This window comes from Antedon mediterranea, chromosome 4, assembly GCF_964355755.1.
Source record: "Antedon mediterranea chromosome 4, ecAntMedi1.1, whole genome shotgun sequence".
Classification (NCBI taxonomy): domain Eukaryota; kingdom Metazoa; phylum Echinodermata; class Crinoidea; order Comatulida; family Antedonidae; genus Antedon; species Antedon mediterranea.
Genome location: NC_092673.1, coordinates 22,326,423 through 22,344,970, shown reverse-complemented (window position 1 = coordinate 22,344,970; position 18,548 = coordinate 22,326,423). Strand labels below are relative to the sequence as shown.

At 33.3% G+C, this 18,548-nt stretch overlaps 3 protein-coding genes across 3 annotated transcripts; 2 read left to right on the top strand and 1 right to left on the bottom strand.

Annotated features, from left to right (window-relative positions):
- The first annotated feature begins 122 nt into the window (after positions 1–122).
- Positions 123–13,989, top strand: LOC140046933 (xenotropic and polytropic retrovirus receptor 1 homolog). The gene is made up of 15 exons (XM_072091695.1): positions 123–233; positions 2,077–2,128; positions 2,347–2,448; positions 2,586–2,818; positions 3,267–3,416; positions 3,766–3,846; positions 4,418–4,496; positions 4,930–5,117; positions 5,960–6,139; positions 6,923–7,070; positions 8,627–8,821; positions 8,994–9,160; positions 9,987–10,123; positions 11,377–11,553; positions 11,845–13,989. The coding sequence occupies exons 1-15, from the start codon at positions 165–167 to the stop codon at positions 11,984–11,986; spliced, it is 2,100 nt and encodes a 699-aa protein (XP_071947796.1). The 5' UTR covers positions 123–164; the 3' UTR covers positions 11,987–13,989.
- A 202-nt stretch (positions 13,990–14,191) lies between these two features.
- Positions 14,192–15,430, bottom strand: LOC140046934 (doublesex- and mab-3-related transcription factor dmd-10-like). The gene is made up of 2 exons (XM_072091696.1): positions 14,803–15,430; positions 14,192–14,536 (listed from the first exon to the last, which is right to left on the bottom strand). Exons 1-2 carry the CDS (start codon positions 15,410–15,412, stop codon positions 14,511–14,513), a joined length of 636 nt encoding a protein of 211 aa, XP_071947797.1. The 5' UTR covers positions 15,413–15,430; the 3' UTR covers positions 14,192–14,510.
- A 1,647-nt stretch (positions 15,431–17,077) lies between these two features.
- LOC140047702 (adenosine receptor A3-like) lies at positions 17,078–18,451 on the top strand. The gene has a single exon (XM_072092740.1). The coding sequence runs from the start codon at positions 17,078–17,080 to the stop codon at positions 18,122–18,124; it is 1,047 nt and encodes a 348-aa protein (XP_071948841.1). The 3' UTR covers positions 18,125–18,451.
- Positions 18,452–18,548: the final 97 nt, after the last annotated feature.

Below are 18,548 nucleotides of genomic sequence, written 5' to 3'. Positions count from 1 at the left end.
ATTAAAATAATAACCTTTGACTCTCGAGTCTGAGGTATAGGTGGCGCGCTTTAAAAATACAATTTTGCAATACTAATTTTCCTATTTCATAACAACAACAATTTAACAGGTGATAACTTTCCAAATCAACAAGCTTATGCTTATGCTACATAAAGGAAACAAGTATGAAATTTAGTGAACATTTACAAGCACACCTTACTCCAGAATGGCGAAAACAGTACATCGATTATGAGGTAACGTGTATAATATTAAAATAAATACACAGACAGAGTAGTAAGTAAGCCTACCTAGCTAGCTAGCCTCTCTAGGTTAGGCCTACTCTTTTACTACTACTACTAGAGCCTAGTACTACCTAGCAGGAGGGCAGGCCGGGCGGGTTGTCTACTAGGACTATGTAGTAGGCCTGGCCTATATAGTACAAGTAGGCTTACCCCTTCCTAAACCATTGGTCTAGGCCTACTACTAGCAGTACTAAGGCCCACTACTACTAGTACTAGCCATAGACAAGCCTGCTAATTTTCAACTTTTTTGGTTGAGATTTTAATACTGTAATTATTTTTTTAGAATGTTTTCTTGAAATCTAAATAGGCCTGGGCCTAATTGTTGTTTAATTAATAATTTACTGTTTGTTTTCTTTTCCACAGCAAAAGATTATCTAAGTAAACCGATATTAAATTATATGCTCTCAAGATGAATTATCTCTATCTAATCAGATACGATTATTTAAATCTGATTGTATGCAATAATTTTTAACCCATGACCAGACAAATTTTTTCCAGTCATTTCAGTTCATTTTTCCGAATCATTGGTTTTTACATACAGTTAATTAGTACAATGGAAGTACGCTAATGTGGTATTATCAATTTCCACCTCTTTGTTTCAAACATTCTGACAACACAATTATTGTTAGATTCTGAAATTTACCTAAAAATTGTCAATCATTGTATAAAACAACAGTATTAATTAAATTGTTGGAAATAATTGATAGTTCAATTAGTATCAATTTGACAAATTACAAAGTAAAAAGTAAAAAAACATCAACAAAGTTGTTGTTGTTTTTCTGTGTGTTGCTGTTTTTACCCTTTTCCACTTTATTACACAGGAAATTACTAAATCAGACATCTGCACAATATTTCATCATGACACCAAATGCTTTCCATTGTTAATTGAATTGTATAGTGACGCTACAGTATCATAGTGAGGTTACTTAGCAATGAGTCATGGGTCCAAGTCCCACCCAAAATATATAATTCTTGATATTTGTATAGTATTTGGTACAGTTTTGTCAGAGCTAAATATATTGTACCCCTTAATAAATAATTAACAATTTTAATGTCAACAATTTTTTTTTACCCAATAAAACCGTAATATACCAGAATCCATTGTCTGGAAATCAATGTGTTTTTGGTTTAACCTTTTTAGACTGAATAATTTTATTAAAACTACTGTACTGTACAAAATGCCTATGCCTTGGGTATTATTCATCTTTATTTTTCATGTTTTGGGGATTCGCATTGTAAAGTTGATTTCCTTTATAGTATTTTGTTTCAAATTGTTGTTGGCAGAAACTACCAATGATGATTAATGTGACCTTCCGTACTTAATTATTCAATTCCTGTTCATTCATCATTAGTGTACCCCATAATACAGTTATTGATGGAAAAATAAACCATCCATCCCCTATACATGTGGAAGACTTTGAATCCAGAAATATCAATTTTAGGTTTTTTGTTGAAAAAAGTTTTCATTGATTCTTATGCTAGAGTACAGAATAGTCTGTACCTAAACAACAGTTAAGAAGAAAGAAAGTGGTTTCTAAAAACAAAACAAGTAGTACAGTAGAACTAGTGTATTAGTTCACCTGTTTATACAGTACAATAAAAAAGGGTAACTTTAGTGGAGTGAGGGTGGGAAAGGTTGTCAGATTCTAGACCCCATGGACAGACACTACGGGATCTTATTATGAATTGCTTCCAGAATCACTTGTTGATCATCAGAAGTATGTATTTATTGACATATTGAAAAGTGTCAGTTATCTGTATTTATTGCAAATATCTTTTTCTTTTTTTTTCACAGAATCTTAAGGAAATAATATACAAATATTGTGAGAATATTCCACAAACAGAAGGTATGCATAAAGTGCAATAATATATTTGCAACCATTTCCAATTTATGTATTATAATGTAATGATGTTGATATGGAAGGTTTGGAAAAAAAAAAAACACCTGTTTTTCAATAGTGAATATATTCACACGAATCAAACATTCCTGATTTAAAAAAAATAATGTTAATGAAATCAGCCAATGAAAGTCAATAAATTCAAGTAATTTTTCTTCTTTATTTAGAAGTTGGGGAACAAGTTGTGGAAAGATTTACCAACACAGTAGAGGAGGAATTTTTCCACTATTGTGAAAAACAACTTACAAAAATAAATACTTTTTTCTCAGGTAAGTACAGTACTAATGCACTATACTGTAGTTATACAGTATAAATAACACATTGTGTCACAGCGCTTGCTTGCTTCTAATGTTGTTCAAATTGTTATTTTTTATGGACATATTTAACTATGATTTAATTGATTTAGAGAAACTAAATGAAGCAACAAGACGCTCTGCAAGTTTACAAGATGAATGTCGTCAATTTAACAATAACAAGTCGAAACCTAACACTCCGGCTAATCTTCGACGACGGAGAAGTTCTGTATTTTTTATGGAAATGAAAGATCCAACAATGAAAGCATTAAACAGAACGGCTGCTGATCTGAAGCTTGCGGTCACAGAGTTTTATCTTTATCTTATCTTGTTGCAGAATTATCAGGTACTATTTGTATGTGTATACGAATTGGGTATATTAGCAAACATTATCACAGAATACCATTTCCAGATAACACCCACTACTTAGGACAATTACCTCTAAAGGAGATCTTTTGGAGATTTTTCAGGAGATGTTTGTCCCAAATGCTCGACTCTACCGATCACCATGTTTCAAATCCAGTCAAATATCTGGATTTTTTATCATTTTTTTCATCAACAACTCTACTTTCAAAGACTTTGACTTTGTTTTATATACCTAAATAAAGAGAATGATAAATACTGTGTACATATCTTAACTTTCCAAGCTTTTCTGAGTTTTTAAATCTTATATCTTGTGAGAGTCTTCAGTGCTGTAAAGCTCTAACGTCGTGAGGTGGTTTCCCGATTAATCGTATTATTATTATTTTTGCAATGTTCTATTTAAATTGCAGTCAGTCTGTTTTTCCCCACAGAGTCTTAACTTTACAGGATTTCGAAAAATTCTAAAGAAACATGATAAAATGTTAATGACGGAACGAGGGCTAACATTCAGAGTGGAAGAAGTTGAAAAATCTCCTTTCTATACATCCAAACAAATTGATAAACTGATTCTTGAGACAGAGGTATGATTTTTTAATTGTTGATAATAATATTATAAAACAAAATTCAAACAAATACTTATTTCAAACTATTTAGAACATTAGTACAGTAGAACAATTAATTATGCCTTTATTGTTTAATTTGTCAATGAAAGAAAGAAGTTTGTTTTTTTTCTCTCACTTAAATCAAATAATCATATTTATTTATTTATTTGGAGGACCAAATTTAAAGCCTTGGCTTAATGGGTTCTCCTAACACAATTATATTTATTAATTTATCAAATGTTCTTTATCTTGTATTGTGTGAAACAATAAACTTGGAAACTTTTTAACACAACTGTACGTACCTAAAAATATTTTTGTTATTTTTTAGACCCTATATATCAATGAACTTGAAGGTGGAAATAGACAGAAAGCTATGAATAAGCTCAGAGTGCCGCCTCTTAAAGCTCCGGTATACTCTTTTTTCTTATTTTTAAGAATTAAAATAAAGTTAGGAGAATAGCATGTGACCTACAGCCTATGGGGTTGAATTGTGAGAATAGCCTGTGACCTACAGCCTATGGAGTTGAATTGTGAGAATAGACTGTGACCTACAGCCTACGGGGTTGAATTGTGAGAATAGCATGTGACCTTCAGCCTATGGGGTTGAATTGTTCACAGGTTTTGACAACAACTTTCATCTCCCCAAAAGGTCCCTTTGTGTCGGCTGTTACCAGATGGAGCTCATTCTGTAAAAGATACATTGGGTAAAATGCACTCAAGCCACCAGATGTGTACAGTGAACCTCGATTTTTAAGTCTGTACCTTTAGAAAACCTTAATTCTTAATTATCACATGCCATATATAGTATTATTTTCTTCCCTTTCAACAATTTAAGTTCTTGTTTAAAAAATTGATGTGCACCGCTGAAGGCCTTACACATACCTTGATTTACCATTGATACTTAAACAATTTTACATATTATAATGGGGTTTTACAGCTTACACATGTAAATTGTGATATCTTGTTTATTATTTATTTAGAAAATGAACTGGAGTACAATGAGAGTTGGCTTTTTCTCTGGAATTTTCTTAGTGCTATGTATTGTTATCGTTTTAGTTGGTAAGTGCTTAATTAGAAACAGTTTTACACCATTTATATTGGCTTAGTGGTATCCAAATTATAGGGTTCTAGATTAATCAAATTATACTATAAAATAAGATGTAGTTTACCCGCTTACTGTAACTACAATGAATGCAATATACCAATAACAACAACATAAACTAAAACATAATTAGTGTACAGATTACTTTTATTTTTTTGAAAGAGTATTTGATTTAATTGACTAAAATTTTACTTTTAAATAGTTGTAGGTTTTGTTTTCATGGAAAGGAGAAATATTTGTTGATTTTATAGACTACTTTATTTTCCTTGTTGAATTTTTCAACAATATTCTTTCCATTCCACTGAAAACATTTATTATTTGTATTAAGCCTAGTAGCTCATGCATATTTCTTTGTATTGATGACGATGTTTTTTTTGCTTTCTTTCACAGCAATAACATTACCGATTAATGTAGACATTACTCCCGCTCTGAAGATGTATCGTGGTGTGTTTCTTATCATATTTATCATTTTTCTACTTGCTATGAATACGTATGGTTGGCGTAAGGCTGGTGTCAATCATGTACTTATATTTGAGTTGGATCCACGAAGTAATCTTACTCACGAACAATTATTAGAAGTAAGTTATTTAAAAATATTAAATGGAAATTCCAGTAAAATTTTGTTTTATTCTCTATAGTATAAATAGTTGAATTAAAATACAGTAACAAATTTGTAATGCAGTATTTGATTTGTACTCTATAATAGCAAGTACCTCTTGGTATGATTTTGGCTTTAAAGGTAAAGGTATTTATATTTGTCCTCAAGCTTAAACTGGAAACTGAGGAAATTCGGATTAGGCCCTCCACGGACCCACAGCAGCCAACAGTGCAGCGCCTACCAGATCAGCACACCGGGAGACGATCCCCTACTCTTTTCGAATTGTGTACCAAGTTCTTTAACGTGCACTGTTAAGTACACGGGACTAACGGCATTACATCCCATCCGAAGGATGAGGCAATGAGAGTAAAACATCTTGCCTAAGGATGCAATTAATATGGTACAGATAACATCAAACTCATGCCTATTACATGCTAGTCCAATATTACCATTACACCATCACTCTCCAGTATATACAGCAGCCGCCGCGATTTCTAGACGGCCTCCCATCCAGAACGCAGCCGGGTTTCAACGCAGTATGGCCGTATGCTCTTATTGTAATAGTACTGTATCGTGTTTCTTCCAAGGGCAAAATTCTCTACTCTCATTGCTATTTGTGTGAAATTTACTATTAAAAAAATAGAGGTTTGTCTTCCGATGCTCATAGTACAGTTGAGTATGTGCAACACTTTGTGGCTGCCATTCTCTTTATTGTGAAACATCAGTACAGTATTCATTAAGTAAAAACATTTAAAATATGAGTCTTTATGCGTTTTATTAATGAAAATTATATTGTTAATAGATTTTTTGTTTTGTTTTCAGATTGCAATGTTTTTTGCAGTTCTTTGGGGAATAAGTATTATCAGTTTTATGTACTGTACATACACTGTGATACCTCCTTACGTTAACCCTCTGATACTTGTCACGTTCCTTGCCGTGTTTCTTATTAATCCATTTCCAATACTCTACTTCAAGGCCAGAATTTGGCTTCTTAGAGTTTTAGTAAGTACTGCATTTCATACCGTAGATGTATTGTGTTTTTATTATACTGTAAATTTAAAGCATTAAGAAATTAAGCGAGTGAGTGGCCAAGTGGAACCATAATACCTAGCCACAACATCGGCAAGGGTTCGAGTCTTACTCGCTCCATGGTTCTGGTGGTAGAACCAGTCTTCCCGGATCGGATAATGATTATCGTACCGTAGGTCCAATGTACACATCTAGCTCATGTGCACTTTAAATAACCCAGTACATCTTTCGAAACAAGTAGGGGGTCCCCCAGTGTACTATTATATACACATCAACTGTCACGCACAGACAGGGCCTCTTGATTTTCAGCGTACGCTGTTTTAGGGTCCACCCTCTATAAATATGATTGAATAAAATGACAAATATTAATAAAACAGATTTTAACATGTTGACATGAGCATACTCGTCCAATAGGGTATTTAACATGTGCGTTTGATTAGTATAATTTATTTGATGTGATTGCTTGTTATATATCCACCCCAAAAGCACTCTTAAACTGTGCACATTGTGGTAGTAATTATTAAATTAGTATTATTAGTAAACGTTTGTATAGCACCTTTAATGTTTGGTGTATTATTTAAAAAACTATTATTTTTGCCATGGACCATGTGTCTTGTGTCTGTTTTTTTTTAAAATGAGGTGGAACCATAATAAGAATATATATATTATAAGAATAACTCTGACACAATCCTGATATAGATCCAATCATAAAATGTTTGCTTCTCTGTTATGATTTCTATTTTTGTTTGTTTCTAGTTACGTATTATTCTAGCTCCATATTACCCAGTTGGTTTTGCTGATTTCTGGCTGGCTGATCAGTTAAATAGTTTGGTTACAGTGCTGTTGGATCTAGAGTTTCTGATATGTTACTATGTTTGTGAAGTTGATTGGATAACAGGTTCATGTAAGTAGGACATACATTACAACCCCTATTAAGAAGACACACCTTCAAGACCACATACATTCCAACCCCTATTAAGAAGACACACCTTCAAGACCACATACATTACATCCCCTATTAAGAAGACAACTTTGGGACCACATACATTACAATCCCTATTAAGAAGACACATTTGAGACCACATACATTACAACCCCTATTAAGAAGACAGCTTTGAGACCACATACATTACAACCCCTATTAAGAAGACAGCTTTGAGACCACATACAGTACATTGCAACCCTATAAGAAGACACCTTTAAGACCACATATATTACAACCCTATTAAGAAGACACTTTAGGACCACATATATTACAACCCCTATTAAGAAGACAGCTTTGAGACCACATACATTACAACCCCTATTAAGAAGACAGCTTTGAGACCACATACAGTACATTGCAACCCTATAAGAAGACACCTTTAAGACCACATATATTACAACCCTATTAAGAAGACACTTTAGGACCACATACATTACAACCCCTATTAAGAAGACACATTTGAGACCACATACATTACAACCCCTATTAAGAAGACAGCTTTGAGACCACATACAGTACATTGCAACCCTATAAGAAGACACATTTAAGACCACATATATTACAACCCTATTAAGAAGACACTTTAGGACCACATATATTACAACCCCTATTAAGAAGACACCTTTAAGACCACATATATTACAACCCTATTAGGAAGACACCTTTAAGACCACATATATTACAACCCTACTAAGAAGACACTTTAGGACCACATATATTACAACCCTATTAGGAAGACACCTTTAAGACCACATATATTACAACCCTATTAAGAAGACACCTTTAAGACCACATACAGGACCCGACCCAAGATCCTGTATCTTTCTGGGATCCTGCCTTCTTCCTTTTCCCCTTGATTTATTGTTATTTGGCTATGTTATTTCTTATTTATTCCATTATTGTTTAAATCTCAATCCTAATACATTACAACCCTATTAAGAAGACACCTTTGAGACCACATACATTACAACCCCTATTAAGAAGACACATTTGGGACCAAACAAACTAAAGAGTTGTATGTAGTAACTTACATTTGCCTTGGTTCATTTCACAGAGAGTGTCCCATAGGAGGGGTTCTAGTTGTATTCTTAATATCAATACAGTATTAGGTGATCTGCCATAAGAGTGGGTATCATATCACTTATAGTAGCGAACCATCAAATTATAATAAAGTGGATAATTTTATGTGTTCTATACTAATATTTTGGTAAAACATTAGTAATATTCTATTGAATAATCTATCGGTGCTAAATTTAGGAAATAAAAGTAATGTAAAGGGTTGGGTTGGGTATCATTCTCAAATTTTGTTCACATTGTTCGAAACAATTATAGAGTTGAAATGGCTTTTAAGGTTTAAGCCAACATTTGATTAACAAAGTAATATTAATTAGAACTTATTCCAGATATGCTATTATCTATCTTATTTTTTTCCTCAAAACCATTTTATGTACTAATTTTGTATTATTTTTCATTAGGTTCCATTACATGTGGTACATATGGCTATGCTGCTCGTGCTATTGTTGCTTGTTTACCTGCGTGGTTTAGATTTGCTCAGTGTTTACGTCGTTACCATGACACCAAATTAGTTTTTCCTCATCTAGTAAATGCTGGCAAATACTCCTCAACATTTTTGGTTGTTATTTTCTCCTCTGTTTTTAAATTAACTAATGGTAAGTAAGTTTAACATTTGTTACTATGTTGTTATTGTATTCAGTATTTTGACTTTATTATTTTTTGTTTACATTAGAGAAGCACAATTACACACTTTGTTCACTTTTACATACGTTAATGTACAAATATCTACATTTTACATTTGTAAATCTAAATGTTTTTTTTCTTCAGATGATCACACTTTTTATCGTAACCCTTTGTTCTATTTATGGGTGATTAGTGCTGTATTTAGTTCTTGTTACACTCTTTCATGGGATATCAAAATGGACTGGGGTTTGTTCAGTTTCAAGAGTAAAGAAAACAAGTTGCTTCGGGAAGAGATTGTTTATTCTCCTGTGGTAAGTTTGTGGCAACCACATTAAGTCTACTTTGCCAAAGTATAAATAGAAGCCTGACGTGTCAACATATGCATTGACATGTCAACATATGCATTGACATGTCAACATATGCATTGACATGTCAACCTATGCATTGACGTGTCAACATATGCATTGACATGTCAACATATGCATTGACATGTCAACATATGCATTGACATGTCAACCTATGCATTGACATGTCAACCTATACATTGACATTTCAACCTATGCATTGACATGTCCCCCTATGCATTGACATGTCAACATATGCATTGACATGTCAACATATGCATTGACATGTCAACCTATGCATTGACATGTCAACCTATACATTGACATTTCAACCTATGCATTGACATGTCAACCTATGCATTGACATGTCAACCTATGCATTGACATGTCAACTTATGCATTGAAATGTCAACCTATGCATTGACATGTCAACCTATGCATTGACATGTCAACCTATGCATTGACATGTCAACCTATGCATTGACATGCCGTTGGTTGCTAGACCAATAAAACCTAGATCTAGACTAAACCACCAAATAGAGTGATGTTCGTTAGTTCATTCGTTCGTTTTTATTTCACATGTCAATCTATGCATTGACATGCCAACCTATGGATTGACATGTCAAGCTATGCATTAACATGTTAACCTATGCATTGACATGTCAACCTATGCATTGACATGCCGTTGGTTGCTAGACCAATAAAACCTAGATCTAGACTAAACCACCAAATAGAGTGAGAAAACTTCCCTGCAAGCGCACAACTAATTAACAACAAACTATTGTTTTTTCAGACCTATTATTTTGCTATGTTTGAGGATTTTATACTGAGGTTTGCATGGACATTAGCATTAACAATGTCAATCAAGGGATCTTTGCAGCCTTATGGTGACATATTAATTACAGTGTTGGCAATATTAGAGGTGTTCAGGTAGGTAATATTTGAGATGTCGAAATACCTCACTTTGAGGGTTCTCTTACAAAAAATGAATTAATTTTTTGAAAATATTTATTATAGTTTTTCTTCTGAAATACATTACATTTTGTCTATGAATGAAATTATTGTGGAGAATCTAAATTTACTGACAATTTTAAAGTAGGTTGTTACAATGGTGTACTCCACACAGTCCCTGCTGTGAAAAGGTCACATGATCATTAAGAGAGAAGCTTGTTATAGAAAAAAGGTTAACATCTGATTCATACTCTGATCTTAACAAAATCAAATCACATCATGCAAGAATACAATTATTTCCAAACTTGTTTTGGTCATGATGGATGGCAACAATTTTAATAATGTCATTCTTATCTAGTTAATTTAAAATGATGATAGTGAAAATTAAAACCAATAGAATCTTCTGAATAAAAATAAGTTCAACCTTGCATTGAAATTTCAACCTATGCATTGATGTGTCAACCTATGCATTGACATGTAAACCTATGCATTGACATGTAAACCTATGCATTGACATTGTCAACCTATGCATTGACATGTCAACCTATGCATTGACATTGTCAACCTATGCATTGACATGTCAACCTATGCATTGACATTTCAACCTATGCATTGACATGTCAACCTATGCATTGACATGTCAACCTATGCATTGACATTTCAACCTATGCATTGACGTGTCAACCTATGCATTGACGTGTCAACCTATGCATTGACGTGTCAACCCATGCATTGACGTGTCAACCTATGCATTGACGTGTCAACATATGCATTGACGTGTCAACATATGCATTGACGTGTCAACATATGCATTGACGTGTCAACCTATGCATTGACGTGTCAACCTATGCATTGACGTGTCAAACCTATGCATTGACGTGTCAAACCTATGCATTGACGTGTCAACCTATGCATTGACGTGTCAACCTATGCATTGACGTGTCAACCTATGCATTGACGTGTCAACCTATGCATTGACGTGTCAACCTATGCATTGACGTGTCAACCTATGCATTGACGTGTCAACCTATGCATTGACATGTCAACCTATGCATTGACATGTCAACCTATGCATTGACATGTCAACCTATGCATTGACATGTCAACCTATGCACTGACATGTCAACCTATGCACTGACATGTCAACTTATGCATTGAATAAAAATATGTTAAATTTCAAATTGCATTATAAAATTTTATATCGTTGCATTCTCCTCACATAACCTACTTAGACGCTTTGTCTGGAACTTTTATCGTCTTGAAAATGAACATCTGAATAACTGTGGTGAGTTCAGAGCTGTACGAGATATTTCAGTGGCACCTCTGACGGAAGACGATATCAAAGATCTGGAAGGAATGATGGATGATGAAGAAGAGGTTCCTTTATACAAGTCAAAGTCAAAAAAGAAGTAAACAAAATATTTATTATTTATTCTATATTTAGTGCTCTTGAATCATAAAGATGCACACTTTATGTTATGTTGCACTTTGTATTAATCTTTGGTAATAATCTGTTGCAATTCGTAATGTGAGCTACGCAAGACGGAGTTACACTGAAGTAATACATGGTACAGTATTACAATGTGCGAAATTCAGACAGATCAGTTGTTATAAAAATCTACCATTGTTATTACAAATTTTAACAGGTTATGCAATATTAAGTAGCTACTCAAATAAATTTATGTTCACTTTTTTCCCAGCGGTCGTTGTGTTCGATGGGAAAACGAAGAAGATGATGAAGAAGACGATGAGGACGTGTATTTACAAAGAGGTCATTCTGAAAGTAATGAGCCATGTTTAAATTCATCTTATTCACTTAATATGAGAAATCTTAAAACATGAACAAGTAAGCAAACAAACAAACAACAAACAAACATGAACAAGTAAGCAAACAAATCTTTCAAACAATGCTTTCAGATGCTCTACATCAAGTAGTTTCAAATAACTTTATTGATTATAAACATAAATGAGGAGAGTATCCCAATTTATAATTTATTTGAATAAATGACCCAATACATTTATTGTTTTGGGAGAGTAGTTGGGGGCGAGGTTTAGCAATATTTTGTCAGAGGCCTATATTCGAGGGAGGCATTCATTTATTTAACATGTATAACCAAATAAATTCTTCCTGGATATGAAAAAATGCAACACAATTAAACGTGATAAAATACAGTAAAACAGTACAAGTGGATTATAATGCAATATATTGTATGTATGCACAAAAACTATGTTCTATGCTGGCTGTCTATTCAAGGCGGTGGGGCATTTATTCAAATAAATATGGTAATAATAAGCTAACCAATTTCCAGTATCTTTGATACACAACAGAATATGTTGGTGAACAAAGCAAGGTGTATTAGATGCATCATTAGCGCCCTTTTAAGATGCCTCACCCGCCTACGCAGCTGTGTGTGTGTGACTCAACAGCTGCGTAGTTGCATGGCAGATCAGATCACAATTCAAAACTCACAATTCAAAGAGCCCAATGAAGTCTGTTTTTTTATTATTTTATTAACCTGGTAAATATTGTAAATAATTAAATAAATATATACTTTTTAACAGAATATTTAATTTTTGTTATATATTGTAATTAAATTTAACAATATTACATGTTCAGTGCAAATTTTACCAGCTTTCTATAAGATTAAAAAGAATATTATATGCAAAATAATTATTTGTTAAAATTATTCCAGGAAAAGATTATACAGTATATTTTTTTACTGAAATTTTCTATGGTTTTTTTATATTAACTTTCCATGAACGGGTTGGAAATTGTTACTCCATGTTTTTACAAAGGTTCTGTATCTGCTGTACAAAAAATAACCGATTAATAACAGCAGCAGGAACAGGTAAAATTTTCAATAACCGGTTAAATGGCAGTGTGAAAATAATGATTATAAACACCTAACGATTAAGGGTTACAACGCCATTTAGCCAGTTATTGCTGTCAACCAGCTATCAACTTTTAGATGCAACGCAAAATAATGGTTATTATACGGGCATTATTATCTTGAACGTTTGACCGCCGCATTGCATTTTGGGTAGGTAATGTCAGAAAGTAATCATGTATGGCTATGTATAAAAAAATGTTCAATTAACAATATGTTAAGTACAGTTGTATAACCTCAATTAGGGGTAATATGTAATAGAACGTGCTAATGTCAAATGATGAAGCGTATTGATGATAATAAAACTGTAGTAGTAGGTTAGTAAGTTTTCATGGAACATGCCAATTACTTATTAGAATGAATATGATTTTAAACTGAACCAAACCAGACTTTTAATTCAATTTCTTTCCAAATTATCTTGCTGTAGATTATCAATTTCATTGACCATAGATTTATATGAACCAACTCATGTTTTATTAAATTTTAAGGTGCTAAAACATTGTTTAATGTAACATTTAACAGAAAAGAAAACATTGTGATAATCCAGTACTGTTGTAAACCGTCTACCGTAGAAGTATTGTTACTATCATCTACACCACACCTTACATGGTCCATATTATAAACCAATATTTTGTATTTCGACCTAACTTGATTTGTAACCAAAATATCAGTATTTTTAAACAGAAATACCAACAATAAAGTATAAAACATTTTTATGGAAGTTTGTGTTAATTTTAGTCATTTCCAAATCATAATATAGTTTTTATATTGATGTTTAGAAGCTATTCTCACAAATCCCTGACCCACTGGCCAAACAATCGCATGACCGTTTCGCACCACGCATGGAAGATGGGTTTATGTAAATGGTTCCATTATTTAACACTACTACAGTATACTTGGTGTGAACAACGCAAAAGTGCGACAACAAATTAGCCCAATTAATAACGGAGAATATATGGACCAGTGACCATTCAAGATTGTTGGACATACTGTAGGCCTAATAAAACTTCACGGTCACTCACTGTTGTGCAGTTTTTATTTTGGTTAGGCCATTGAGATCATTAGTTAGACCCTAGTTCATTGGGTCTGGTTCATTATTGGGATTCAATGGGATGATGAAACACTTCTGAACAAAACACGGTCAAATGATGTCCAACTCTATTTTTCATAAAAGTTTATTTTAATAATATCAATAATAAACATTTCACATAATCATGTTTTAAAAATCTTTAATATATTTAAAAGCGTAAAAATAAACAGATTAATAGCCAAATTACATACATCAAAAAACAACAGGTACGACACAGTTAAAAGATGTCCGGGTCCATTGTGTATAATTTTAGGTACTATACCGGAGATACCATACAAAAGTAATTATTATAAAATGATTTGTCCAAAAAACAGCATGCAATTTAAAATGATAAAGCTATACGACACTGCATTCCAGTGAAAATATTCATTTGTTTCGTACTCTCTAATCATTCATATGGGTATATTAACCAATCTGAAAAGAGAAAAAATGCATCACTAATAAAATCAAGCCCAGGCTAGGCATATTTATTATTTACGATAGAAGGTAAAAATGGAGAAAGATCAAAATATAAACAATGAATACATGAACAATAAATATCCACCAACCCAAGCATTCTAATAATAGTAAATTAGCCTAGTAATAACAATAATATTAAAAGTAATAACATATTTTCACAATCATACAAATAGACTGATATAATTTGAGGCCTATTGCTCTAGTAGGCCAAGCAAACCCACCTCCATGTGAAGAAGTAGTGTTATGGAAATGTTGTTGATAATGATATTGCTGCGGTGGTAACAGAGGTTGCTGCTGTTGTTGTAGACCTGCTTGACAGCAGAGTGTTGGTGGTGGTGGGTATGGGGTCGGGAACATACTTCCTCCTTTCTCCTCCTCCATTGATGATCCTGAACTACATACACCTGCTGGACCAGAGTGATAACTTGTCGGTGAAAGAGGTATAGGCTGTTGTATGCCTCCTTGACTAGGTGGCGGGTATGTGGCAAGACCTTGGCATCCTTGTAACAATTCTGAATTGCTATATGCAGCAGATTGATAACTTGTCGGCAGTGGCATAGCCATAGGAAATAGTGATGTTTGGCATGAATCATCTTCTCGAATTCGCCGCTGTTGCCGCATGTGCATACGCATCACCCATCTCCTTTCATTAGTTAAGGTACATTTTGGACATGCACACATTGCGTATATACATTCCCGTTTGTGTCCTCGAGACAAACTATTTATTCCGTGATTGAAACACAACTGGCATCTTGGCGAATTTCTCGTTTTAATACCTTCTTTCCCTTTTTTACCCACGACATTTAGTTTGGACAGTCCACTAATTGACATGGCAAGACCGCTAGCTTTCGAGACACCCTCTAAAAAAAAACGCGCAAAGAATAAAAAGTGTTTGCGCATGTGCACAAAGCAGTGTGCAATTGCTTTACAGTATTTTAATAATTTTAGTAGGTCTACATAAACTTTTGAAAAAACACACTCCTTCCCCAACATTCTAGCATTACACACTTCAGAAACCGCTAATTAAATACAGGAAAAATTGTAATGTCACCACCTTCATTAAATAATTAATTTTACTTTACAGATAAAGTCGTTTTAAAGGCATTCTAGTGGATCAAATTGTGAATTGAACTTCCTGAGCCAACTTGTTTCATATTAGCCTACAGATTGATTTACAAGATTTCCAGTCAATTTCTTTATCAATGAATAGAAATTATAAATACATTTCTACACTAAAACGCATGGATTTATAGAGGCTTCTGAAATAATTCATCTTAAGAATACACAGTGTCCTTGTGTAGGAATTTATATAACGAAACCACGGTGACGAAACCAATAATTTCACGTATTCTAAATAGAATAGACTGTAGAAAAAGTGTTTTTTTCTTCTCTTTAAAAACGTGATTATTGCTGATAAACGATATAACCGTTGTGATAAAACGTGAAGCTGTACTTCTAGAATACATGGCATTTAAACATGATTGAGAATGTTCTAATGGAGGCACTCAACATTATGAAGACTATTAGCAAATTACCACTGGCGGATCATTTAGTCTTCATAAGAAGAACTCAAGGTTCCGCGTTTTATTAATATTAAATGTTAAAAGCATTACATTATTAATGTTGAAAATCGTGATACCAATTTACCAGTATTTAAATATACTTATCCTACAGATATTATCAGGTCCCAAATTATGGAATATTCTAAATGATACTTTCGCAAATCACTACATTTTATTTAAATTCGTCTTATTGCAGTGACTCTAAATAAAAACAGTAGTTTTATCTTATTTATATTTGTGTCCTGTTATACAATATTCATTAACGTATGATTATGATGATATATCATTTTTTCGGGCCTATACCCATAATATGTATTGTTATCAAGACAAGAAATCGGCTAGTAAGTTTTTACCTTATACGGTTACATTGATTATCCGCAACTTGTGTTGTTGCGGGTAACCTATTGTGATTGTCAAGTCTCTTTTTAATTTTGTTTATAAAATACTGCTATTTGTTAAAATGTTGTTTTGAATTACATTGCTTGCTGTAAACACACTAAAAGAGATTTAATTCAATCACATTAAAGAAACAATTTAGAGGAAAATATGATTATAATTGACGATTGTATTTTATTTAATAATGGGGAAAAACGTCATTGAAAACGAAGCAGTACTGATTGGCGAATGGTAACAGTAACGTCATTGCAATGATAATGGTGTAATATAAAGCCAAAGGCTGCGATTCTGAAAGTTGAATACGTTATATTGGCAAAAACAAACCAATTTTACTTACGTTTTGGAGATTTTGACATTCTATTGTGAACAGTTGGGCCTCGAGGATTTATAAGATTTTCGACATTTGCGATTAATTATTGATCGAACATTTTAACCGAAAACTGTTTCGTACATAGATTTATTATACAGAAATTAAATTGTCTGTATTTCTACGGTGCGTTATCATTTGTCTATCTATTGTAGAACTGCATTGCAAGATATGGCCACGGTAGACCTTCGTATTCAAAATAATGTTTCGATGGATTTACTTATTTTTGTTTCATGTTTAAGCATCCCTCTACTTTTAACGATAATTATTGGAAATACAATTGTTATAGTTACCGTATATACAAAACGTGGTCTTAGGAGACTGCCAAGCAACATCTTTATATCGTCGCTAGCAGTAACTGATTTGTTGAACGGCTTGATCGGACTCCCGTTAAGTATAATCGGATACATTCTCCGTAGACAGTTTCTTTATTCTGTTAACTGTGCAATCTGGTATTTTGTTCCATGTGTAATATTAATACATGTGTCTGTACTTCATTTGATTGTTATAACTTTTGATCGATTTATTGCGGTGAAATATCCTTTCCGATATCATGTATGGATGTCATCAGGAAAGGCATTTAAAACTTGTATTTATGTGAGTTTAATCGGTATATTGATTGGAGGTAGCCCATTTGTTTCGGCAGGCGTTGCTAGCATTTTTGTGCCAACGCCAAATGTAACATTCGAGTATGAATGTGGCGGCTCTGCATTGTTTAACATTTACGGCGCTCCTGTGTTTTATTATTTCACGCATCCTATCACAGGTTTGACGATTCCATGCTTGTTTGTTGTATACGCGTACATATTTTTAATTGCGTCAAAGGCAGAATTGAAGACAGCTAAGCAGAGTGGAAAGAACGTTACCAGAAGAGAAATGAAAGTGACCAAAACAACGGCAATAGTGCTCCTTGTGTACACCTTGTGTATCGCACCATCTGCTCTTAAACATTTCATACAGGGATACATTGACAATGGCTACACCTGGCTGGCATGGTACCCCTGGTTTTCAGATTACATAGGAATAGCCAATTCTATGATGAATCCATTTATTTACGCTGGAAGAAGCAAGGAAATGAGAAAAGAATTTATAAAAACAGTGCGTAATGTCTGCTCGTGTTTGAAAGTTAGTGGAATCCGGAAAAACGACGTTCAACAGTGGACTTCTTCAACAATATCAGTATCTGAACAAACATCAAATTCGAGACCACATACTTAGCGCCTTGAGCTCTTCTGTAGCGACTTGAGCACTTCTAGTGGATATGTGCGATTTAAAAATTATTATTATTATTATTACATATTAAAATCACCGTCGTCTGTGTGCTAGTAAATTAATTGTAGTTGAATATTGCCACGTGTATAAGCTCTGCCTACACTATCAAACTAGTTTGACAAAAAAAAGTGTGAAGTATCGAAATATGGTAGTGATATGCTTAAATATGGTAGTGATGACATCATCATTGCCATATATGGCCACATCAAATTGTTTTGTCACATAAAGTTTGATAGTGTAAACAGAGCTTAAAAGTTAATCAGAGATGTATTGATAAAGTATCAATTACAGTATAAATATTGTAGAAAGTATGTCTTAGAATATGAATAATATTAATAGTTAATTATTATACTATATAAGCAGACCCTCA

What these genes read in the sequence shown, in the direction of transcription:
- LOC140046933 (XM_072091695.1), top strand. Translation starts at nt 165, where the DNA reads ATGAAATTTAGTGAACATTTACAAGCACACCTTACTCCAGAATGGCGA. An exon ending in TGCCGCCTCTTAAAGCTCCG is followed by an intron (nt 3,847 to 4,417) that starts GTATACTCTTTT and finishes TTATTTATTTAG; the next exon opens with AAAATGAACTGGAGTACAAT. An exon ending in TGATTGGATAACAGGTTCAT is followed by an intron (nt 7,071 to 8,626) that starts GTAAGTAGGACA and finishes ATTTTTCATTAG; the next exon opens with GTTCCATTACATGTGGTACA.
- LOC140046934 (XM_072091696.1), bottom strand. Translation starts at nt 15,412, where the DNA reads ATGTCAATTAGTGGACTGTCCAAACTAAATGTCGTGGGTAAAAAAGGG. An exon ending in CACTACTTCTTCACATGGAG is followed by an intron (nt 14,537 to 14,802) that starts GTGGGTTTGCTT and finishes TTCTCTTTTCAG; the next exon opens with ATTGGTTAATATACCCATAT.
- LOC140047702 (XM_072092740.1), top strand. Translation starts at nt 17,078, where the DNA reads ATGGCCACGGTAGACCTTCGTATTCAAAATAATGTTTCGATGGATTTA.